Below are 26,743 nucleotides of genomic sequence, written 5' to 3' on the forward strand. Positions count from 1 at the left end.
AGTATTGCTGAAAATATACATTCATGCTGCTCTGTAAAAAATTGAATGGAGATAAATAGAATTTTCAATTTTTCTGATTGGCAAAAGGATCTTTATCCCCATCAAAGCCACAAATAGAACAGATTTTTCTTCCATGCACTGATTAACAGGAAAGTTGTGCTAATTTTAGAGGCAATGCACTATAGTATTATTCAATTAGGCATTGTTTAAATCAGCCTATCTCAGTATATTTTTGACAACACATTTTTAAAAATGTTGTCTTCCATTCATTTAGAATCTTCCTGTGTTTTTATTGGAAATGAGACTATAGTTGCACTGACTCTTTAGCACCTCACAATTTTCTGACCACAAGGTTTAAAATGTAAATAAAGATGCATGGATTTCCTCTGTAAGCCTACTTTATTTACACTTATTTATTTAATCAACTTTTAAGTTGCTTCTGTTACCTTAGCAATTCTAAGTGCACATAATATCACATAAATAAAAAACAGTAACACATGAGAAAAAAAACACAAGTCAAAAAAGTAACAAACAAGTAACAGTAGAATTGTTAGCAACCTGCTTTAGAAATATATGCTTCAGATGAAATGGGGTCACAGATCTTGATCTTTACCCTTCTCTCTGCCTCTTCTTTAGAGATTGCTAATGACAGGATATTTCCTGCCTCCTTTTCACAGGCCTTGGTCCATCACCAGCATATACTTTCTCACTTGCTCCCTGCAAATGCCTGGGTCTTCTGATAGTCACTTGTTCTCTGCCTGGAAGGATATGTAACTTTCTCAGAGCTAAGCTTTGCCTAGTCCTTTGACCCCACTCATTTTTGCCAAGGTAAGATTTTGCTCTCTAGAACACATTCAACTCACTTTCTTATTAATTCTCAGTGTGGTGATCATAGCACTCCCTCCACAATAACCCTATGAAGTAAACTGGGCTGAGAGAGGATGAGTGGGCAAACATAACCCAATGGGTTTCCGTAGCTAAGGATAGTCTTAAACCTGGGTCTCCCTTATCAAACCAACGCTGTGAAGGAGAAAAGATGTAATAGCATTCCAATGTCATTTGACTGAAATAGTTTATTAAACTCAACAATTCATCCTTTCCGAAATTGGACAGAATTCATGCTTCACTAAATAGATAAATGGCACATAAATAATATGTAAAGGGAGAGAAGCTCTTTGAAGAAAGAAGAAAAACAAGACAGAATATTCTAAGAACTGCCTAGCATTTCTGAAGATAAATTTTGATGAGAGGTCTGGGAATCCCTGGCTTTTTGAGGAGTTGTATACAGCTTCCACCATTGCCTATCATTGGCCATGCTGGCTGAGGTGAAGGGGCAATCTAGTTTAACAGCATGTGGGGAGCCATATATTCCCTGCTCCATTAGTGGCGTACAGCCTCAACAGGAGCCTAATCATCAATTAGGCATAAAGCAGAATGTTGATAAACATCAACCACTCCAGCTTTGCAATAGCATTTGAAATTGCAGTTGTGTTCATTATGAATAAATGCACAGACTTCTTATTGGAACTAAATTTATGGTAAAAGTTAATCCCTCCCTTTGTCATCCTAAAACTAATTAGAAAAGTCTATTATACTTTCAAACATTTGAATACATTGATAAACATTTGAATGCACATTTGTCATACTAAGTGACAGGATTCCAAAATCCAATATTTTGGAAGTACTGGAAATGTTTTGTACCACCAATGCAGGTAAATGGTGATATATAGTGCTGTAACAATCCAAAGGAATCTATATACATTTTATTATCACTGAAGCAAAATGTCCCAGGTATTTTATAGGCATGAGAAAGAAATGTGTTTCTTGAAGAGCATTCAAATTTTACAGTAAGTCATGTCATACCTATAGCTGTACCTTTGTGGAACAAGCAAAATAAAATTATAGTCTGACAGATGTTTTCTTTCTCACACAGAAATAATGCAGGATTTAATTGGGAATTTGTGAACTGTTGCAACAAACAACCACTTCTATATTATTTTATTAATATTCCCATCAAAATATACCTGACATAGCAGTTACCAATGAAACATTATCAATACAGCACCAGTTTTTCAAAAATATCATGAAATATAAACTTTGCCAAAACCAAATTACATACAACATGAAGCAGTGATTTGGACAGCCACAGCTTAATTAAAAAATCATACACATGTTATCCCACACCCTCTTTTAGCAGCATTCTTTATTACGTATATGCTGTGCTTAGGTGCTCTTTCTATTAAAAATGGGGACGTTGCAGGAGGCACTACCAGGCAAAAAGGGCCTTGTTGTCTTCTTTCGAAAGTTCACACAAACAGTTCAAGAGCAGTAAGGTATCACCAAGGAATTTAGCTGGGACAATGTCTATCACCATCTTTCTGAGATCATTAGGATTGTCATTCATGGGGTTAGAGCTGAGGTCAGGCCTTTGCTTCAGGATGCCATAGGTGTTGATAAGAAATTCACTAAACACTGGGTGGACATCGGTGCGGTAGCCCATTTTCTCCAAGCGGGTAATCAGGTTATGATAACGCTGGGTTATAGCTCGATATTTTTTCTCATCTAGAGAACCATCTAAAGATCTCGTGGAGACCTAAGAATTGTCAGATATAAACCTATGGTTAATATTTTATGGAAGTGTAAATCAGCCTGAATTTTGTATAACACTAATAGGAGCAGAAAAGAAGAAATTGACGATTGTACAGTTTTTTTAAAAATTTGTGAAATGGATCACAAATAGTACTATTACTATAATATTTTCTACTTAAATTGGCTAATCTCCTAATACAATTCTGAAGTTTTGCGATTCTATGGATGTTTGTACTATTGGTGTAAATTTCCCCATGCATGCATGATCCAAACCTTCAGTTTTGATAGTCTTGGAAAAGTTCTTATAAATGCAAAAAAAAATTGTTCTCTCTAAATCCATGCACACCACACATACATATACACACAACCACTGCACACAGACACATATAAACTCAGAGTCTTCTACCGCAACATTACTACAATATCATTACAGTTACTTATAGCATAAATATGAATGAATTTTTATTCATAAAAATACAATGCACCTTGGAAAAAAACCAAGGCTCAGAAGATTCAGATTTGTAGCTGGACCTAAAAAATGTAATGTAGCAGCAATTAATTCTGATTCTTCTGGGTTTTATTACATATTCATCTGGTATATTTGTAAAAAAATGCATAAAGAAAACCTTTCTAGTTCTCTACTGAATTTTGAAACAAAACCTGCTTGTGCACTCCTTTCATATAAACGTTTTATGCTGATCAGTGACCAAAATAAAAATGAAGTACTGAATATCACACTTTTAACTATTAGTTCAGAAACATACGTGTAGAAATTGAGTTGGCAGTGGTGGCTTCAATGGAAATAGAAAAAGGTTTTGATATGAGGCAGGTTATGTTTTTAGAACATATTTTAATAAAAATTAAAATCCCTTCCTTTTTTAACAGGTGGTTTAAAATATGGTATCTAAATATCTCAGCTAGAGTTAACAAATGCAATTATTTCTTCATTTATTAAGATGTCCTCTGGATCTGATTAAGAATAGTTTTTATCTCTGCTCATAGTTAACTTTGTTTTGAGATCATTGGCCTGTTTTATTAGACAATCAAAGGATATTTTGCAAACGAAAGTAGTTATCACACCAGTTATCACAATGCAAACATGCTATTTTGGCTCTTATTAGTAATTAGTGTCTTTTGTCTAAATCTACATTCATACAACAGTTTAGAAAGTTATTTGGTTTAGAAGAGAAATGAGATTTGATTAGAATTAGAATAGAGCTGGAAGGGACCTTGGAGGTCTTCTAGCCAGCCCCCTGCTCATGCAGGAAAACTGTACAATCTCAGGCAAGTGACTGTCCAGTCTCTTCTTAAAAATCTCCAGTGATGGAGTGCCCACGATTTCTGGAGGCAAGCTGTTCCACTGGTTAATTGTCCTCTCTGTTAGGAAGTTTCTCCTTAATTCCAGATTGCTTCTCTCTTTGATTAGTTTCCAACCATTATTTCTTGTCCTGCCCTCTGGTGCTTTGGAGAATAATTTAACCCCCTCTTCTTTGGGGCAGCTCCTCAAATACTGAAATACCGCTATCATATCACCCCTAATCCTTCTTTTCTTTAGACTAGCCAGACCCAAAATCTGCAGCCGTTCTTCCTACAGTTTAGTTTCCAGGTCTTTGATCATTGTAGTTGCTCTTCTCTGAACTTTTTCCAAAATCTCAACATCTTTTTTATGGTATGGTGTAGTATGGTAATGATTATGTTAATGTGACCTATAAAATGAAAACTTGAAATTTATCAGTTTATGAAGAACTCTAGTATATCAAGTGTGGAATGTAATGATTGAAGTAATTCTATCTAACTATAGAAAATAGAAGATAGAATTATCTTCTCTCTACTGACAGAAGAGAAGAAGAATTATCTATTGACAAGAAATTATCAACTGGCCTGAGAAAAATGTGTTTTGTTTTACACTTTAAACTGAGCTCTCCTAGGGAATATAAGGCGGTCCACTTTTATTATGTCCAGAGTTCTCTTCTTTGGCACCTTAAGAGGCTGCCTTCTTCTGCTTAATAATGCTGCCAGGTGGCACAAAAGCTGTACCTCTAAATTTTATTCAGGTCTACAATCTTGACAAAATCTCCATTTATCTCTAAGTGTTGGGATAGAATTACTTACTTGTTTTATTTTCTCAGGAATATTGGATACTGTGAATCCATAGAGCCGTGTTATTCCAGGGAACACATGTGCAAGGATACGCCTGTCTAACTGGAAAGCAATCTCTCCCACGATGCGCCCATTTTTCTTGTTGTTTTGAGCAATTTCTATATCTAGAGGGGAAAAAACAGAGATAGACATGATCTTAGCTAGAAGAGGCTAAAAACACTTCTATGAAATAGCCTGTCTGTAATGAATTTTTCCCTTATTAGATTAAAAAAATACTCATTATCGCAATTACAAGGGCCTGGTGTCTCAGCAGACTAAAAGCATTGTGATTAACACCAGCTGTCTGCAATTACTGTAAGTTCGAATCTCACCAGGCTCAAGGTTGACTCAGCCTTCCATCCTTTCTAAGGTAGGTAAAATGAGGACCCAGTTTGTGGGGGCAATAAGCTGACTTTGTATAAATATACAAAAATATGAAGGCTATTGCTTAACACATTGTAAGCCACTCTGAGTCTCCGGAGAAGGGCGGCATATAAATCAAATTTAAAAAAAATACAGTAACAGAGTTGGAAGGGGCCATGGTGGTCATCTAGTCCAACCCCCTTCTCATGCAGGAGACCTGTACTAGGGTTTCGAATCACCAAACTTCCGACCTTTCTGATCTACAAGCTCAGTGTCTTAGCCCATTAATACTGAAGGAGAGTGAGAATGGAAATCACTTAAACCACAAATCCTGAGCACATCAAAGGTCTTACTAGAGCCCAATGGCATCAGAATTCATGTATTATACAGCAGAATAAAAATCAAATTTCTATTAAATAAAAAATGCAGTGATAATTCCTGATCTGTTATCTGCTTGAAAAACTAGTTTATATTTAATTTCACTGAAATGTAATACTTCTTATTTATTCATTTATTTGCTTTATCCTGTCTTTATTTTTTGTAAACTCAAGGTAGGATATGTGACTAATGCTCCCGCCACCTATTTTCTTCACAACAACCACCCTGTGAAGTGAGTTAGGCTGAGAGACAGTGACTAGCATAAAGTCACCCAGCTGCCTTTCATGCCTAAAGTGGGACTAGAACTTATGATCTACAGTTTCTATACCAGCACCTTAACCACTACACAAATTTGGTTCTCATTAATAATATGTTATTAATGGTACAAGGAAGCAACTCTGAAATCATATTTAAGAAGTAAGGAGATCAAATACATTTTTAGCATTCATTTCAACATAAGAAAGAATATATATTGTTTATAATAAATTATGATTGATATATGAATGAATAAATATATAAATATATTATTACATTAATATATAACGAACAGTTGCTGGAATTTGGTAAGTCTAGTTTAATGAAAAAAAGGATGGAAACAAATCAAGGAGAGAAGCAACCTAGAACTAAGAAGAAATTTCCTGACAGAACAATTAATCAGTGGAATAACTTGGAATAACTTGCCTTCAGAAGTTGTGGATGTTCCAACACTGGAAGTTTTTAAGAAGAGATTGGATAACCATTTGTCTGGAATGATATAGGGTTTCCTGAGCAGGGGGTTGGGTTAGAAGACCTCCAAGGTCCCTTCTAACTCTGTAATCCTAACTAATTATGAATAAATATATAACATATTCATTCAATTTTTTGTAAAATGCAAAAAAACCATATTTGATCAAAATATTTAATCCTGTCAACCAGCTTTCACGATATCCAGAGAAATAACAATGGTCAGATTTTGCTTGTTTGGGTATAAAATATAACTGATAGCTGAAGGAAAGCCATTTCTTTTCCATCATAGGATTCCCTCTAAAGGGGAAACTCCTGATATGACCCAAATAAAAGTCAGACTATCAGGAGTTTGCAAGAAATTCAGCATTTCTTAAAGGTGCAGAAAAAAAGTGGTATGTTTGCAATCAGTTTACATTTATTGAACGATTTATTTGACTTTTAATTGTAAATGCTAGAATGAGAAGAGGGGGAGAGAGAGAAATTAACTAGCCGATCTGCCTACAATGGAATATTTTAGGAACCATTCAGAAATCAAAACTGTTGATCACAATTAAAATTCCTGCATTTATTTGTAGTGTTGAAGAATGATTTCCAATAAAAGATACAATGAATGTCTGCAAACATAATTCTGTTTTTTTAAAACATCCCAGGATTTAAAAAATAAACAAAAAATTAAATACAAAAAGCAAATTCAGTTACTAAATTGAATTAGGAAGTCTCTAATCATCCGAATGAAAACAGGACAGTTTTTCAAACTGCTGTATCATAACTTAAAACTGATGGTCACTGCATATCCCACCAATACAATAATTATAATATAACAAATTCGGGCACACTCAGGTCACCATCGACAGTGAGTAAGGGAGATGACAAAAATATACAATTGTTACATAAACTGAAACCTTGAGTCCTGAGGAGGAAAAGAGAAGTAAGTTTTTTAAAATTGCTAGTCCATGTATGATATACTATACTCTAAATAAATAATGCTAAATATAGGATAGGCTGAGAGACTGTGTGTTAGAGTGACTCTGCATGATAACCCATAAAAAGAGAAAAGCATTGCACAACAGCTCTACAGAGTAGTTAGTATTGTTACCAGTCATCCTTGTTTTACATTTTGTTTGTGATTTAGGGAAATGAAATGTCCTTGAGGGCTCTGTAATAACAATGCAATATATTAAAAATATCTAGGAGGGATCATTTTTATACTGTACTAAGGACAATATGAATTAAAGTGCTAAGTAAAGCTGCATGATTTCCTATTTATTTCTGGAGCAGCATTTTATGTTTACCTAAATTATATATAATACATTTTAAAAATGGATATAGCTTGGACTACTGTAATGCTCTCTACATGAGGCTCCCCTTGAGGAGCACCCGGAGGCCCCAACTAGTCCAGAATGCGGCCACACGGGTGATTGTGGGGGCGACATGGCGCTCCCATGTAACACCTCTCCTGCGCGAGCTGTACTGGCTTCCGGTGGTCTTCCGGATGCGCTTCAAGGTATTGGTTCTCACCTTTAAAGCGCTCCATGGCTTAGGGCCTGGGTATCTACGAGACCACCTTCTGCCACCGATAACCTCCCACCGGCCAATTCGCTCCCACAGAGAGGGTCTCCTCAGGGTGCCGTCGGTCAAACAATGTCAACTGGTGGCCCCCAGGGGGAGAGCCTTCTCGATGGGGGCACCCACCCTCTGGAACAAGCTACCCCCAGGGTTACAACTGATCCCGGACCTCCGTACTTTCCGCCGGGCCCTGAAGACTTTTCTATTTCAGCAAGCCAGGCTGGCTTAAAAAATTTAACTGGTCAATTTTATAGGTAAGGAGTTTTAAATTGGGGAAGCCAAATTAATTTAATCATGTTTTAAATTATTTTAATTTTCATATTGTATGTATTTTAATTTTGGCTGTTCACCGCTCTGAGTCCTTCAGAAGAAGGGTGGTATAAAAATTTAATAAATAAATAAATAAATAAATAAATAAATAAATAGCAACAAAAATAATTATATATCTGATATGGACAGTTGGTGAATGGATGCGAGTTTTTACTGGGGCTTTACTGTAGTTTATCATTTTAAATGGTTGTTTTTTCTGTATTGTGTTCATATTTTGTTCACCACCCAGTGTTCATTAGGTTCGGGGTGGTTTCTACTTACCTTTACTACCAGTTCGCAATGGAAGCGCGCACACTTCTACGCATGCGCAGAAGCTTCTGAGCATGCGCAGATCACTGATGTTGACATCATGGCGGGTGGGCAGAGCCTCCTGCCAGTTTTACTACTGGTTCTATAGAACCGGACCAGACCGGGAGCAACCCACCACTGACTTGTGTAGCTTGGTCATTTTACTGTATAGATTTATTTAATTAATAAATAAGTATTTCTAATGAGTTATAAAAATATTACACATATTTAAATTCTCAGATTTCTTGTTCTGTTATACAAACACACAAACATACCACACAGAGATGTGAAAACTCTAAAAATGTTTTGGCGGGGGAGTGAGGGTTTCACTTCACAACATCTGCAACATGAAACAGCCACAAAGTCTCAGTATTACCATTCAGGTAGAACGTATGGAACTTCCTTAACTTGTCTGTAGCAGGTGAATCCGAGAACCAGACTCTCTTCTTCCGAGGCATCTCTTGCGATTCAAGCTGGTTTTTGTCTATGCTGGTGTCCAGAGCATTACCTCCTAAGCAGTAGGGCTGTCTCTCAGGACTCCTTCCTTTTGGGATGTTTACATCGTTAGAAAATGTGATCTGTGCTTGGGCCTCCTCTTTGTGTGTCCTTGAAGAAGGTGATTCTTCTGGCCACAATGTTGAGGAATTGAGTTTCTCTTTTGGATTCAGGAGTCCTCCTGTTTTGTAATGAGCTGCAGTTAAGCAGATTTAGCACCAGTTATGCCAAGAGTAATAAAACAGCAAATGGATTATAGAAATTCATTTTACTGGGCACATCCACCCCAAATAAATATTTCCTTCCCACTGTTCTCCACATCTTCTGTGAATAGCTAGGCCATAAATAACCAGGACTTGATTAAGGCTGCGCCATGCTCTCCCCTTTGAATTACAATGGAGAGAAAGAGAGAGGGAGGGAGGGAGGGAGGGAGGGAGGGAGAGAGAGAGAGAGAGAGAGAGAGAAGCTCACCTTGTTAAAATTGTTGTTAGTGCAGTGTGCAGTTCATATACCACAAAGCTCACATTTCTCTATTAGAGACCTCCCAATCTAATGGAAGTGATATCATGGAGGAAAACCTCATAAAAAAAATCTATCTATGTGGTTGCTAAGAGTTGAAAATGACTTGATGGCTCGATTGATCATCTAGTGGAGAAATCACCATGCTGAGATTTCTGCTTCACCTGATAGGTTTTTTTACAAGATGTCTTAAATGAAATAGATCTCTGTGTTTTTTCATTTAGCAATAAAGAACAGGGTTTTTTTCATTTTCATTAGGACTCTTAAAAAAAATATTGGGAATGTTGACTGCTTAAAACTTGTGAAGTTATGACAAAAGGTTTGAGTGGTAAGGCATTCCAATTTCTTGTGCAATCTTAACATGATTTTTTTTTAAAGTTCAGAGTATGAATTAATAGATAATTTTCACAATAAAGGGTGCAAATAGTAAAGTTCCTAAAACATCAGGACATTGCTTTTAACATATTTGTTTACTAAAATTGATAACTTATTAATAAGCAATTAAATGCCCAACATTACTTAAAATTGACAAAGAAGACCTTCAAAAAGCTATTTTCAAATGGAAGGAAAGAATATTGTAGATGTAGCTTTATATAAGCTGTTTAAGCAAGTTTATTTATGGAGGAAAGCTCATAACTAAATGTATACTAAATGTGACAGAATGTTGATGTTTTATAGATTGATCAAAATGTTATTGATCAAAACAGCAATTTGACGTGTTAATCTGCTGTGAGGGCCAGTTCTACTTCTAGGAGCTTTAGATAAGGAACTGAAAATCACAGCTAGTATGTTAAATCTCTTACACAGCTCTATCGTACAACCATAACTGGAATATGTTAACATTTTCAGGTTACTTCATCTCTAAATTGGATCATAAAGATCTAAAAAATAGCAACTAAAATAAAGAGTTGTATAGCTGACACTTAAATTTGTCCACAGATAGAATTTAGTCACTCATGATAATTACTTTGACACTATGGACTGAAAGTGGAAAATATTCAAATGCTTCTAGAACAAACTCTATCCCATTAACTCTGCAGATGTGTACCTAAAAATATACACATAAAGTGTTGACATCAAATATAATTTCTCACCAACGCTAAATGGAAATGTTTGAACCTTATCACCACCAGGGAAAGGACCATCTGTAGCCCAAGATTTCCTTAACATTGATATGTCTGTAGATTCTTCACGCTGTTTTCCAGGCATGGTAGAATATGGTATATTTGAGATGTGTGCTGATTTCCTATCTTCATTTCTAGATTGAATAGTAACAGGATCAGTGTGGAACAATTTAATTGGTGACTGGGTGCTAGGACTTGACATGTTGGCCTCTTTGGAAAGGATGTGGGGAGAATAATTATAATCTTTTCTGACAGACTGAGCTGAAAAGAAAAACAAACAATAGAAATAGTTACATTTATGTCATGTATGTCATGCACATATCTAGACACTGACATAATTTAGCAAAATACTTTTTGACATCATCAGAGCATATGCTATTTCTAGAAAACATTATCAGTGAACACATCTAGTGTGGTGTCTATTGATATACCTGTCCTTGGAAAATTGACTGAGATAACAGGTCTATCTGTACTGATTGAAATGCTTCAAAATATCTACCCAGAAAATATGCAGAAATCATCTAATCTTCACAGTCCAAACATGCTTTCTTGAACATCAATAAGTTGTATTGAATTCTTTTTGATACTGAATGTGACTTTTGTATCCCAACTGAACAGCATATTAAAGCAAGGGGACATTACTACAAGCAATTATTATCGTCATTTTATCTGGGACTTTTAACATTTTTGTATATAGAATGGGAAAAAAATATGTGTGAGAGTGGGGGGAGAGGGAGAGGGAGAGGGAGAAAGAAAGATGAATAAATAAAAGTTGGGCTAAGCCCTCTGAGCAAACAAAGAGGAAGAGCAAATAGGAGTTTGGCAAGAGCAGTCAAGTGGGAGGCCTGGAAAGATTTAAGGAGATTATTGCTCTACTGAAATGCATCAGGGAAGTCATGATCAGAAGTATTGAAGCTCTCCAGAACAGACGGAAATGTGAAAAAAATATCAAAGAGCAGGAAAAGCTACTTTTCACAGTGGTACTGAAGAAACAAACTAATCTAGGTAACATTTAAGAATTCCTCCTCATGAGCAAATGTATTCTCATCTTCAAGAAAAGAAAGGAGGCAGATCTGAAAAACTGTAGGCCTGTCAGGATGAAGTCTATACACAGCAAGGTCTAGCAACATGCATGTTGAGCACATAGATAAGAAGCTACAATTAATGAAAGCCAGCATTGGTTTGATAAAGCAAATGTATTACTACTAGAACAATGCCATTGATACAGTGTACTTGGTCCATAGCAAAGCTTGTAGCAAGAGTACCTTATGATATTCCTTAATAAAATAAAATAGCAACAAGTGGGTTGGATCAGATTTCTGCAAGACCTTAATGGACTTCTGTCAGAACGAAGGGCGGAATAAAAAGTTACTAAGTTTGTCAATGATACAAAATTGGGGGCTTCCTGCCTGGCTCCGCAGCTTTGAAGATGCTCTTTTTTGAGCGCCCGTTCTCTGGTTCCGTAAAAGCCCCAGAACAGCCGGAAAACTGCTGTCTGGAGGCTTGGAACCCTCTCCCCGGGCAAAGGGGAGAGAGAAGAGTCGACAGGCGGGGGTAGAGCCCCCCCCAAGTGCGCTAGGAGAAATCCTGGGGCGCAAAGGGTGTGGGCTCCCTATTGAAGCCTGTCAAGCCACTCCGGACCAGAAACGACTCCGCTGAAGCGGAGCTAGAAGCTGCGACCAGAATCTGCAGAAAAATCAACAGGGGGGATTTTTAACATCTTTACTTCGATCGCAGACGGAGCAAATCAGGAGAAAACAAAAGGAAATTTGCAAGTAACACTTTAACTCCGCTTTAATATGCAGAAAATGGCGCCTGAGGGCGGGAGGAAGAAACTACCAGGGGAAGCGCTCGTTAAGGCTTGTTAACACTTTACAGCTACTGGATTACACCCTAAGAGAAAGTTTTAAATGGAAGCAGCCAGGAAAAAAATTTGGTATTGAGGAAAAGAATTTGGTTCTGATTTTAACTAAAATCTGGTCTTTATACTGTGTGGAAAAAAGTTGAATTGTTGTCCTGATAGCTGGATAAATACAAAGTAGCTGAAATATGGCTGACAACAGGGCTGGTGAATCAGCAAATTCCCAAGCCGTGACTGTCCAGGCTTTTCAAGAACTTCTAGACTTTTTTACCTCAGCCCTGCTGAATACAATCGAAAGGGCTTTTTCAAAAAATAGCTTGGGAAATTATAAGCAGGAAATTATTCAGAAGAATTTGTTTTTGGAAGATCAGGAAATGGACAGGATTAAGAGATTGGCTGGTACAGCTGAAATAAAGGTTTTGGTGGACGTTTCCATTCCAGTGACAGAAAAGCAACAAATGGTTTCTTTATTGCAAGCTGACAATCTTTATGGCAACAAATTTTGGCTATATGGACAAAGAAATGGATTGAATGATTATACAAACCAGAAGAGACGAGATGAGGATTTTAAGTTAGAAAATCTGACTTCAAGAAGAGAGCGAGTATTTCAGAAACATCAACCTCAAATCACTATTTTAAAAGTTTCCAAAATAAAACTGGGGGGGGGATTGTTGAAAGAATTTATAAAAAAAAAGGATTGGAAAAAATACAGAAAGAAGTGAAGAACAGAAGATTAAGAAAGATATTCTCCTGTGGATTTTGAAATTGGCAACGGGCAAATATGTGTTTTAATGGTATTAAAAGATTTTTAAAATGTTTAACATAAGGTTATATTATTCTACAAGATATATGAGATAAATTGTATAAGCTTTTAGGATGTCTAACCCTTTGAAGCGAAGAGGATTAATGTTAAACTCAGAATTTTATTGTAAACTGATAATTAGTTTTGGATAGTTAAGGGTTGTTCTTTTAAAAAGTTAGAGGTATTAAGACGGTTAATTGAAAAATTGAAAGATACCCTCCTATAGATTCTGAAATTTATATTTGGTAAATAAGTGTTTTAAAGGTATTAAGAGATTTTTAAAATGCTTAACATTAGACTATATTATTTTAAAAGGTATTTGAGATAAAATGTGCAAGATTTTAAGATGAATTTTTTTTTTCTGGTATAGAAATGGAATTTATTCATGATTTTTATTGTTTATAAAACAGCTAAAGTATTGGATTATGCATTAAGAAAAAGGTTTTTTTTCTTTTTTTTTCTATATAAGTAGGAAGAATGAATTTAATTTAGAGGGGGGGAAAAGGTGCATCTTATACTCCGAAAAATAGATTCCTGAGGTGAGCAACGGCTGTAAGGAGCTCTCCCAAAACCAAATTAGGTTTTTCTTTTTTAACGTTTTTAAAGTATTTTTATATTTTTAATTCATTTTTAATCTATTTTTATTCATACTGGACTTTTACAAAGCACATATAGTGTGGCTACTGTTTGTTTTAGACATATTTTAACAACACTACAACCTGCATTCCTGGCTTAGGCTACTCCTGTGACTTCTCCTTGCAAGGCCTGAAATTCGGATTACCGGACTTGTTGACAAACCTCAGTGGAGGCCCCTAACCTCGGAGGGGATTTTGAGCTGTTTGTTTTTGGAACGAGTACAGTAAGGAACTGGCTGGCTGCAGACACTCCCGGTAGGCCTGCTTTTAATGAAACTCTATCAGCTTTTTAGTCTCTTTCTCCCACATATTTCCCTTGTGAAATAATTTAAACAATTTAAACAATTCTGAAAATAGATGATAGTAAAGAAGTGGGAGTAAAAGACAAGCCGTTGTTTGGAAAGGAGATTGGTTTTTACCTCTGTGGTGCCTCGGCTGAGACCATCATTAAGGCCTACCTTAACTACGATTGCTGAGGGAGGATAAATTGTTGCGATATTTAATTTCGCTGGGAGATACTGGATCAACTATCTACCAGAATGGGAAAGAAAAGTAAGAGGCAGAGAGCTTGCTCTCTCTCCCCAAAATCTATGACGGAACTTAATTACTCCAAGCCTCTTAAACAGCTTAAATTGGATGACTTTATGGAGAGGTGTAATCCAGAACCCCAATCTGAACTTCGAACTTTGTCTCTGTCGACTGTATCATTGGGAGGGGGAGATACAGAAGGGGAGTTTTCTTCCCGGATTTCAGATTCAAACTCCCCTGCTAGAATGGGTGATTTTTCAAGCTCTATCCCCTCTCCTACTCCTAGCTGCTTAAAAGAAGTTCCGACATATTCAGACCTCAGAGAGATGGTCTGTACTCAGAGTATGTTAACTGCGCACACAGTAGATTCAATATATGACTTACTGACATCGATCAAAAGAGACATCGAGAGGATCTTCCAATTCTTAAATGGCCCTCACTCTGCAGCTAAGGAGGGTGAGATTGCACACCGTCCTGAGGCGCGGAGAGAGTGGGAGGGTGTAAGACCTCAACCCAAACAACAAAGCATTGCAAGTACTGATGCTAACCCTCATCAAGGAAGAAGGTTGTTAAAGAAACAAATCGCTTTAAGGATAAGGAAAATCCCATGCAATAGAGGACGATGGACTTCAAAGGAAAGGATAACCCTCTCACTTGCACAGCTATTGAAATCTGATCCTTTATTAATAGATCTACTCAGATATGAAAAACTTCCCCAGCATAGCAATTGTGTCCGACTAATACTCCATTTTGACAGCAATACTATACCGAACGCTGTAATGAAAAGAAAAGGATCCCTGCTCAGATTTGAAGTCATTCCTACAAGAGTCTTCTCAAGTGGGCCCATTAAACCGCTTTTACAAGGACTTAACCAAACATCAAAAATGGTACCCAAGAACCACGCTGCTACCTCCAGGGTCTTTCCTCCAGAATCCGGAGAAACTATGGAGGCAGGTCAGATCAGGGAGGTCCCACATATGAAGGCAAGCACCGACAAACCAGAGGATGCTATAATCAGCGAATTTGTCTCCTTGTCTCCAAAGGAGCAAAGGTCGATGTTAATTGAATTTGATTTATTAAGATCTTCGCTAGCACAAGCGTGTAGTTCAACGAGAAGGCTATCCAAGTCGGAAGAACGGGGAAAGCATGTGCAGACAAGGCCTAAAGTCGTTAAGTCTGTCCAGCGGGATAGAAGGGAAGGCAAAAGTCTTTTCAAAGAAACAAAGACCATGAACGTAGCGGCAGAAGTTCACCCTCCCCCAACAGTGCAACTGCCCTCACCTGTCTCATCTTCCTTAAGAACGGAGGAGGTACTTCCGCAACAAACAGAGGCCACTTTTGACCCCTTTGGCACTCCAGAGAAGGCGGTGGTAGTAATTCCGGACCCCCCCACCAGAAGGGTGGAGGAAGAGACACAAGGAGTAGTGCCTCGGGGTGACTGACTAAACAACAAATGGCCAACAACTAGGGTATCTTATATCCCTAGCCTTTCCCTCCTGTCCTGGAATATAGCGGGCTGGAAAGGCATTGCAAACCGGATGGATTTTATAAAATTGATTTCAACACATCATCTCACCCTCCTTCAAGAAACCTGGCTGACTACTAATGATCCACAGATCAGTTTACCGGGTTTTGCCTCATGGCATAAACCGGCAGGCAAAGTCAATTTAAGAGGGAGGGCAATTGGGGGCTTAACCACGTTGGTCAAAAGGGATACGGGATGGAAGGGTGAAGAAATTTCTTTAGATCCTCAATTCCAATATATTCTGCCTATTAGATGTACATTCAGGGGGATGGACTTAATCTTAATTAATGTATATATCGCTCCATTTTCATTCCACCTTTTAGGAAGGGATTTGTGGGATGAATTAGATTCAGTATTAGCTACCTTAAAGGGACGCTTTCCCCAAGCAAAAATTATATTAGCTGGAGATACTAATGCAAGACTAGGTCCCTCAATGAAGAGCTATGCTAACCGAGGCCTGGTACCAACTGGTTACTTATATAATGAGTTCACTTGGTCCTCAATGGACAAGAGGACCAATAAATATGCCCAGAGGTTAATTTCCCTGCTGTTTATGAATGATATGCAAGTACTTAGTGGCTCGAGTGATGGCTATATATATCCCTATACTTTCTCGTCCAACAAAACCTCAACCTCTATCGATTATATCTGCACTTCCTCTAGTTTAGTACACCATTTTTCAGAAGTAAGAGCTATATTTAGAGAGGAAAGTGACCACTTTCCCATCACGGCTCTGGTTTCACTCTCTTCAGAAGTTAGGCCTCATTCAAGAGAGGAAATTGACACCTTAGCAAACGCCCGGGTTTATAACTATAAAAGGCTATATTGGCACAGACTTGATGTCAAATCTGTCACCACTTATTTGGGCTCAGACGAAGCCAGACACCTAGCAAGGGAAATCTCCCAATCTAAGCCCGGAGACAACACTCCAATGCCAGCTTATACAGAGCTAACTTCTACTCTTAGGAACTTAATGATCCAGAACGATAGAAAAGTAGATGGGATCTCTAGAAAGTGGTTTGATGATGATTGCCATAACTTGAGGTCAAATCTAAGAGCCGCAGTTAAGAAAGTTAACCGATCCAGACAGGATGGTGATTATTCAAATATGGTTCAACTCAGGAGAGCATACAAATCCCTACTGAAAAACAAGAAAAGTAGCTATAACACCAGGATGTGGAAAGAGGTAGAAATGGCAGCAAAATCCCAATTCCCTACGATCTTTTGGCATAAGATAGCCGGTATATTAAAACAACGCTCCCCATTTATGGACACTGATATATCAGCAGTAAAATGGGAGAAGCACTATCTTGCTTTATTTGATGGTAACAATACAACAAATGTCTTGCAATTGGATATCCTCCAGCAAGAATTAAGGAAATGTCCGGAATGGACACCAGTTACCCCTACCGAAGTTAAGCATATAATTCAATCCTTAAAAGCCGGGAAGGCCCCTGGAGAGGACTTGTTGCCTCCTGAACTCTTTAGGTCCAACATTGATTTTTGGGTACCGGTGCTGGTAGCACTGTTTACTTATATCGATAAAGTAGGGATAATCCCTGAAGGGTGGAGGTTAGCTATAGTTTTTCCAATTTTTAAGAAAGGTGACAGAGCTGCCCCATCCAACTACCGACCCATCAGTCTTCTTAATATAATTTCAAAAATGTATACGAAACATCTCCTAAATAAAATAGAGGACTGGTGCTTGGATAAGAAAATTCTGGCAAATGAGCAGGCAGGTTTTAGATCAGGTAGGTCTACCATAGACAATTGTTTTGTCCTTTCCCACTTAATTAATAAATACAAGACCCAGGGGAAAAAGCTGTATACTGCCTTTATTGACCTTACTGCTGCTTTTGATTCTATAGATAGGAACCACTTGTGGAGGAAACTACAAGTTATGGGGATGGACCCCAGACTTATTTTGTTGATCAGGATTCTCTATACTAATACGGCAATTAGAGTCAGATATGCAGCAAATGGGGCCTCAACAAACAGCATACCGACAACTAGAGGAGTGAGGCAGGGCTGCCTGCTGGGCCCTACTCTTTTTAACCTTTATATAAATGATATCCCAGCACAGCTGGATGATCTTCTGACGCACAGCCCCCAAATAGGCTCTAGATTTATTAACGTATTAATGTATGCCGATGACTTAGTGTTGTTTTCTAGAACCCAAATAGGAATGAAGAGACTTCTTGACAAGCTCACACGTTACTGTACTGCAAGCCACCTGACTATAAATGTAGCTAAATCAAAAGTTTTAGTCTTTGGCAATAAGAATAAAAAGCACAATTGGCAGATTAATGACACAAAAATTGAGCAAGTTACCCAATATACTTATCTTGGAATTGTTTTTTCCAGTGCAGGAGGTTGGACTCCGCACCATCAACACCTTTCTCAAAAGGTCAGAGCAGGAGCAAGCCTTGTATCCAAATTAAGTAAACGAATCCAACCAACCTCCATCTTACCTCTTCGTAAAGTCTTTCAGGCTAAACTTGTCCCGATCATGCTCTATGGTGCTGAAATTTGGGGTCTTACAGAGGCCCCCATATTAGAGAGAACTCAAAATAATTTGTTAAGGAGGATGCTTGGGGTAAACAATTCCACTTCAGCTGCAGCCGTCAGAGCTGAATTGGGACATTTCTCACTGTACACCTATACAATCACTAGGGCGGTAGCCTACTGGCTAAAAATGACCCAGATGGATGCCAGCAGACTCCCCAAAATATGTCTAGAGGAACAGCAGATTTCAAATCCTCAAAGGTATTCCTGGCTAACCCGGCTGTCAGAAATATTGAACCGATATGGCGTAGGGTTCCCGTTGTGTGACACACTGAACCAAGTTAAATAACGGATTAAAGATATACATGGGCAAATGGACATGGCAACCCTTTCAACTAATCATTCCCTTAAACTGCTGACAGCAGTTAAAATAACTTTCACTCTGGAAAAGTATTTACATTTAGAAATGCCATCAGTGGAGAGACAGTTATTTGTTAAGTTTAGATTCGAACTTCTAGATACAAACGTTAGATTCGGCCGTTATCGGAAAATCCCGTATGACAAAAGAATATGCATATGTGGGGTAAACGTCGTGGAGGACACGGCGCATATAATATTCGAATGTAGTCTCTATCAAGAAGTAAGAAAACAATATCTGTCCCCAATTATAAATAAATTTCCCCACTGGAATATAAGCCAAAAACTAGCATTTCTGTTGAGGGCTGACTCTCCTCCCCTGGTAAGAGCGATCACTCGATATCTTAAAAGAATGACTGCAATACGAGCCAGTTATATCAAAAAACATTTTATCGATTGTAAGGAAGATGAGCTCAGTTAGAGAGGAGCTATCCTATTTGGGTTATCTAGTCTTGGCTATTGAAAACTGATATTGTAAAATTTTAACGTCATCTATCATATATTTTTAAATTGCTATTTTTGTAACCGTTTTACCTTTTTCCCTTTTTCTTTTCTGTTTTGTTTGAAAAGGCCTTCGGGCTATTCAATAAACTATACAATGCAATTTAATTTAATTGGTATTGAGAATTTATAAAAGGGAGGTTGTTGAATTGGAGCAAAGGGAGTTAAAGAACATGTGGGAGCTTTGAACTTTATAATTTGTTAGTTTATTTTAGCATGTGTTTGTTAGATGCTATACCCTGTTTTTGCTCTGGGAAGTCAGGGGTGGGGTGGGGAGGGGGGATAATGGGGGGGAGGAAAGTGATGAATAGAGAAATGTATTAGCAGAAGAAAGTGTATTCTAGAATATAGGAGTTGCTCAGATACTAAAGGAGGAAAATATTTCACAGCAAAGAAGTTAGAAAGGAGAGAGGAGGAGGGGGTAGGAAGAGGAGAGGGAGGGGGAGGAATGGAAGAAAGGAGAGGAGGAAGGGAAGGGAAGGGGACAGGAGTAGGAGTGAAGGCGAGAAGGGGGAAAAGAAGAGAGAAGTGGGGGAAAGGGAAAGGAAATAGGATGAGGTGGGAGAAGAGGTAGGAGGGAAGAGGAGGGAGGGACGGGAAAGAAAGGAGGAGGAGAAGAAGGTTTGTTGTGGAATGAGGGAAGAAGGAGAAGAGCAACTCCGAATATAATTAAAATGTTTTATTTTAATGCTTTCTTTAAGGGAAACATGTATATGGAGGATTTCTTATGTATAAGAAAATGTATAATTTATGTGGGGAAGGGGAAGGGTGGGGGGGAGAAAACTGTTTGTATTTCTTATAAAACTTTTTAATAAAAAAAAATGATACAAAATTGGGAGGGATGGCTAGTACTTTGGAAGAAAGAGAGAACATTCGAATAGAACTAAATTGACTTGAACAATGGGTTGGAATGAGTAATACAGGTAGTCCTTGATTTACAACCACAATTGAGCCCAAAATTTATGTTGATAAGTGAGACATTTATTAGGTGAATTTTGTCCTATTTTATGACCTTTCTTCCAACAGTTGGTAAGTGAATCATTGTTGTATAATTAGTAACATGGTTGTTAAGTGAAGCAGGCTTTCCAATTGACCTTGCTTGTCAAAAGGAAACAGGAGTCTGAACTATCATAAACATTAACCATCAAGCATCTAAATTTTAATCATGCGATCATGCGTATGCTGCAATGGTTGTAAGTGTGAAAAACGGTTATAAGCCACTTTTTTTCAGTGCCATTGTAACATTGAACAGTCACTAAATAAACTGTTCTAAATTGGGGACTACCTTATAGAGTTTAACAGAAAGAAATGCAAAACTGGGGAAATAAAGGAAAGGCACCAGTATAGGATTAGGTGAACTGGTTTGACAGTATGTGTAAAAGGGGATCCAGGTGTTCTTATTGACCAATTTGATTTCTGGACTATACAACATCTCACTGCAGGAACAGACTGTCCCACAAAGTGGTGAGTTCTCCTTCACTGGAGACCTTCAGAAAGACACTGGATGGCCAACTGCCAGATATGTTGTACTGCAGTATATCCTATGATGGAAAGGGGATTGGACAAGATTACTGTAAGGTACATTTCAACTTTATGAATATGAAAGAAAATGTTATTGTTCACAGAAAATGCTTCATGTAGCATGGATAGCACTACAGCTATTCTACTACACCCTTTCAATTTTATCAAAACATTTTATGTGAAAGTATCAGTTGACCTAAAACAATTGGGTGGTATCATGGATCATAGGAATGAAAGGATGCTGAATGAATGTTGATTGAATACCAAAGTGAGAAACAAATATTAAACAGGTTTACTGAATTATTTTGGCCATTTTGATGGGGTCTGACTCGATGATGGGGTCAAAATATGAAGGAAGAGTAAATGGTTTGAAAGGAAGAGAAAACCAAAAAAGTTGTGATTGGATGTACAATAGTTAATAGTCCTCAAAAAGAAAGAGACGAAAAGCCTAAAGAAAGGCAATATATGAACCAATCTACAGGTATGGGGGAAGGAAGTTATGAGTTAGAAAAGTATAGAAAAATATGGGAAGTATAAATGCAATTTCTCTATATAGATCTTCCTTTTCCTTATTTTGTGTCCTTAATTTCTTTCTTACAATGTTTTCTTTAATTTTTGTGCTTTCCATAATGCTATTTACTCTGAAAATGAATACTATGACAAGGATGCAGGGATGCAAATAAAAGCTCATAGAAATTAAAATTGTGAAACTCCTGAAGGTGTGTGTGTGTGTGTGTGTGTGTGTGTGTGTGTGCGGGTGTGCATGTATGCCCATTCATAAATGAGCAAATCAGGATAATTTGTCCTCCTGCTAGTTAAATCATCTTTAACCTTTCCTAGTTAGCCCAATATACTTCCTATTATACAGATTTGTGTCTTCTTCTGATAGATGAATTCACAAAGGTCCTACTGAATTGTATGTATCAACTTGGATATACAATGAAACATATTTACAATATTTATGTAACAATTGCTTTTAACAAGCTAACTTGGCATGTTTCTTACCTGTTTTTACTGATGAACCAGTATCAGGATATGAAGGAGAAATCTGAGGTGCTATGAACTGGGCCTGACTGTTGTTCTCACACTGCTGACTCAACAATGTGCGTAATTCATAATTTTCTCTGAGCAGCTTAATTTGATTTTTGAGATGTGCATTTTCTTCCTGAATTCTTTTTATCCACTCTCTTTCCTCTGTCATCCTCCTCTTCCTCACTGGTGAGGAAGGATTAATTTATTAGGGACAGCCTTGACTAGACAGGTCACCTCAGTGTTTCAAGAGGTTCAGAGGACATTATGAAGCTTAGAATGTTTCTACACAATTATGATGTCATGTGTTCTTAAGAGAACACTTGGATACTCCACTGGAGCATTTTCTTTCAGACTGGCCTTTCTGCTGTGAAATAAGGTATGATTTGTATATAGAGTGGAACAGTATGTCTAAGAGGCCTGATCACATGGCACTGTTGAGAATAACGTCTCAAAATAGCACTGGCTAAATCTGAAAATGGCTTCTCGAAAAATCTAAAACACTTTGTCAGCCCTGGAGGCCATCTTTTTCTTTGGATCTTCAGGGCTGCCACACTTAGTGCTGTGGGAAACTGGGAGGGGGAATTGCATGGAGTGGTGGAGATATCTAGCCATAATAACATTCCTTTCTCTGAGAGTCAAGGACATTCATCTTGCACCTGGAGTGGTGTGACTGGGAGGCATCTCCAGTGGGACGGTGCATTGATTGGACCATGCGATGGACACGTGAGTGCAGAGGAAGGGACTTGGACTTTCTTTTGGGTGGGGAAAACCTGAAAGCTTTCAGATTTGGGTTTTCCCAGATGTGCCAATATGACATCTCTAATAAAATGGAACTTCTAGCCTCGGAGCCTTCTTTTGTTGGGGGTGATACTTGGAACCCTGAATCTCCATTAAAACTTCAATCAGCTCCCCGATCTCCAGGGTGCTGTCCGGGGTCCTGAGCCCCAAGCCCTGACCCGACAGCGGGCGGCATGAAGACTCTGTGCAGAGTCACAGAGGGAAGCACTGGGACTGGTTTGATGGTCCATGTTGAGACCCTCTAATCCCCTTCCAAATCTGTGGTGAAGGCAACAGAGGCCACCAAAATGGAATTTGCCGACAGGGTGCCCGGTCCAAAGAGTCGGTGCCCTGGCAAGCCGCTCACAGGATTCCCCTCTGTGGGGCGAGGCTGTGGGAGCTGCACCGCCCCAGGAGTTGCTGACTGGGGCAATACTGCGGGAACAGCAGATGGGAGTGAGCAGAGCGGAGCAGACCCAAGCCCTCAAATGGAGAGCACCAGGACCAGCTGATTTCAGTGATTCCCAAGAGTGAGGCTTTCCACCACTGATGTGAAGCCAGTCACTGATGGGCCTACCGGAGCCGTTTGACCAGCTCAGCATGGGCAGCATCACACGACCTCCTAGTACTGGTCCACCCAGCTGGATTCTGGCTCAGCCCACGTTCACCTTTCCGGGCCAAGGGACCGCAGTGGCATTGAGTGGAGCATTGGCCTCATTTCACTCAGCACATAGCAGGTGGCACCATAGCCTTTCCCATCGGGCCCGTCTACCGGGATGACAGCTCCTGCTGGAGTCGGAGCGGCCCTGCAGCAAGGCCTGTTAAGCCAATCCAGTCTGGCACTACAAGGATCACCGTTGGGACTGCCAAGACCCAACCTCCCCCCAGCAGCCAGTCCTCAGATTACCTCCTGCTGACCAGATTCCCCCCTGGCTTGGTCTTTTACCCCAGCCTGGGGTGGGTTCAATACCAATGGACACCAGCTCCGGCCCCACTGCTGGCACCAGCCCCACCACTGGCACCAGCTCTACTGCCGGCGCCAGTCCCGCAACCTGCACCGGTCCCGTCAGCTGCTCCTCCACCACAGTTTAGAGCGATGTTTGATGGGACCCCAGGGAAATGGGCCTATTTCCTCAATTGGTTTGGTCCTACATGGATCACTATGGGGACCAATATCAGATCGATTGAGATATGATTTAGGCAATTCCCGATAGCAAGAATGAAGGAGAAGCAGCAGAGTGGATAGCTGAACTACACAATGAAGGAGCCCCGGAGCTAGATGATGTGGATGAGTTCGTCCAACTGCTCTGAGGCCAGTTTGAGGACATGGCCCACCAGGTAGAAGCTGAAGCCCAAATCAGAGCCTTGAAGCAAGCGGGTCGCCCCGCAAAGAATAAGGGAATTCCAGTGGCTGGCTGGAAAACTAAGAGACATCTACCACTTCAAAGAGGCCCTTGACCCAGACTCAGACAAGCCTGCAGCATCACGGGAGTTCCAGAGAGTATACAAGCCTGGTACAACACAGCAGTGGCCATGGACCTGGAAATCCACCCCCATTGGAAGCCAACTGCAGAAAAGCTGGCAAGAAGACCTCTGTGCCACCAAACTCCGGTCATGCTAACTGACACACTGCAACCCACACTGTCCAGGAAGATTAAGTACTACCGATGCAGTCAGCATGGGCAAAGGGTGTCCGAATGCCTGGCCCCTGCCCCAGTGCCTCAGATCCGGACTCCCTCCACACCCCGGGGAAGGAGAACCCTGAGGAAGCCACCGGACAAGGGGAGAATCACCAAACAAGCTGTGGAGGTTCTTCTCCTTCCAACTGGGAATGAGGAAACTCCAGCTAGAGAAACCCCTCCAGGTTCCACCGAAGGGACCAGCAGCGAAGACGACCCGATTGTAAGTTAAGCCATCTACCCCTTCAATATCAAAACCCATATTGTAGTGCTGGAAATGGGAACCCAAGGGGAGGTAGAGCCCATCATAGACACTGGCTGCACCAGATGCCCGATCAGCCTCCCCATAGTCCAACAGCTAGGGATAGGCATGAGACCCCTAGCACGCCCCATCCATTTTGAACAGATTGATGGGATGCTAGTAGGCATAGCTCTGGCCACATTGGTCACAGAACATGTTAGACTGGAGATGGGGCACCACTGAGAACTCATCCAATTTGTCATAGCTCCCAAAATGACCGAGTCAATCATATTGGGCTTTGCCTGGCTAAACAAATGGGGACTGACCATCACATGGGAAGACGGCTACCGAAAGCTAAAAGTAGGCATCGGCCTGCTACTACCCATCAAACCGGACAGTTGCCAAAAGGCCACAAACCCCAGCAGCCCCAGCAAGTGGGAAACCACAGCCCCTACCACAGATGAACTTCCCGGCAGCCCACAGGTGTCAAGGGAATACTATAACATGTCAGACGTCTTTAGCAAGTAAGACTGCAACTTCCAACTCCCTCACCTCCCAACAGACTATGAGATTGAGTTTGTGCTAGGGGCAAAGTGGCCTAAACCAAAGATGTACTCTATGACTCCAAAAGAAATGGCTGAGTTAAGGAAATACATCAACACCAATTTAGCGCGGGGTATTATCCAGCCCACCAAATCCAGGGTGGCAGCCCCTGTACTATTTAAAGAGAAAAAAGATAGCAGGATGAGGCTTTGCATGGATTTTTGTGAAATTAATGCTATGTGCATGGAGAACACCTACCCCCTCCCCCTCATGAAAGACATGCTATGTCATTTAGCCAAGGGCAAGGTGTTTACCAAATTGGACCTGAGAGAAGCCTATTACGGCATATGGATTAAAGGAGGAGACGAATAGAAGACCATTTTAACTGTCAGCTTGGCAGCTTCCAGTTCAAAGTCATGCCATTTGGACTGCAAGGGGCTCCTGCAGTCTTCATTCAGCTGATAAATGAGGTGCTACATGAGCACCTATACAAAGGTGTCCTAGTTTACATAGATGACATTATTATATTCAGTGAAACTCTAGAGCAGTGGTTCCCAAAGTGGGCGGTACTGCCCCCTGGGGGGCAGTGGGATGCCTTAGGGGGGCGGTAAGAGGCAAGGGGGTGGCAGGGGGGCGCTAGAGGCAAAAGGGGGTGGCAGGGGGGTGCTAAGTGGCAAGGAGGGTGGTCCCCACCCTTTGGCCTGTGCAGTTACCTCCTTGCAAGCAAACAGCAAGAAAAAACAACTCCTTTCAGCTTCAGCATAGGCATTAGCCCATTGATAAGATCTGTGACTCTCAGCTGATTTGCTCTCAGCTGTTTTGCGCAGGGATCTGCCGCTTGCTACAAAGAGCTAAATTGCTGGGGCAGATTTTTTTTTCTCTTTGTGCAATTCAAGCTGAAAACGAAAACGAAAGTAAAGCAGGTTGTTGGCTTTGCTGTTTGCTGCAACATTGGAAAGGCAGATTTCTTTTCTTTTTCCTCATCAAAAAAGGTAGATGCAAACAATGGGAAATTTAGGGCAAAAGAGGAGAGTTCAAGATTTTAAAACACAAAAGAAAAAAAGCTCTATTTAAATAGGGAATTGTAATAATTGAGATACTATTGTATATTGTGTTGAAAGCAGAAATGGTTAAGTTGTGGTTTGGAGGAATATATGGGGGAAATTATTTGGTTTATTATTATTGGTAAATATAATTAATTGATTTGTAAGAAATTGGATTGCATGAAAATAATTGGAATATTCATGTTCATATTGATTAATATACAAAAAAGATAGTTATATAACTAATTGATTTATATTAAAATGTTGAATTTGTATTAAACAACTGTAATATTACATAATTAACCAATGTGAGGATGGATATAAAAATAGACAACAATGGGAAGGGATATAATGTAGAATAGAAGGGAAAATTGAATTTGATTAAGATTAGAGATGAGGATGAAGGGTAATATTGTTTTTTTAAAAAAAATAGATGAGGAATAAATATGGCAAAAAGAAAATATAGAAATTGTCAATTTAATTGAAATGACTAAACACTGTATAATTTGTGAACCGGCCAAATACTCTGTTCAAAGAAAATACATTGTATGTTTGTATGTGTGTTTCTAATTATTGCTATTTATTCATATTTGTTCTCTTTTATTCTTTAAAGTTG

General features: G+C 39.4%; 1 protein-coding gene across 2 annotated transcripts; it reads right to left on the reverse strand.

The window, feature by feature from the left end:
• Positions 1-1,916: 1,916 nt before the first annotated feature.
• Positions 1,917-25,270, reverse strand: SPATC1L (spermatogenesis and centriole associated 1 like). Of its 2 annotated transcripts, XM_087886121.1 has the most exons (5): positions 21,818-25,270; positions 10,488-10,778; positions 8,756-9,070; positions 4,702-4,853; positions 1,917-2,593 (listed from the first exon to the last, which is right to left on the reverse strand). In XM_087886121.1, exons 1-5 carry the CDS (start codon positions 22,011-22,013, stop codon positions 2,267-2,269), a joined length of 1,281 nt encoding a protein of 426 aa, XP_087742247.1. In that variant the 5' UTR covers positions 22,014-25,270; the 3' UTR covers positions 1,917-2,266. The 2 variants fall into 2 exon arrangements, with proteins under 2 accessions (XP_087742247.1, XP_087742248.1); XM_087886122.1 differs by lacking the exon at positions 10,488-10,778.
• Positions 25,271-26,743: the final 1,473 nt, after the last annotated feature.

This window comes from Pantherophis guttatus, chromosome 1 (genome assembly GCF_059756535.1).
Source record: "Pantherophis guttatus breed Tessera chromosome 1, ASM5975653v1, whole genome shotgun sequence".
Classification (NCBI taxonomy): Eukaryota; Metazoa; Chordata; class Lepidosauria; order Squamata; family Colubridae; genus Pantherophis; species Pantherophis guttatus.

Coding starts and splice junctions, on each gene's coding strand:
- SPATC1L (XM_087886121.1), bottom strand. CDS start 22,013: ATGACAGAGGAAAGAGAGTGGATAAAAAGAATTCAGGAAGAAAATGCA. Junction 9,071..10,487: donor AACATTTCCATTTAGCGTTG/GTGAGAAATTAT, acceptor GCTTAACTGCAG/CTCATTACAAAACAGGAGGA. Junction 2,594..4,701: donor TTCCTGAGAAAATAAAACAA/GTAAGTAATTCT, acceptor GACAATTCTTAG/GTCTCCACGAGATCTTTAGA.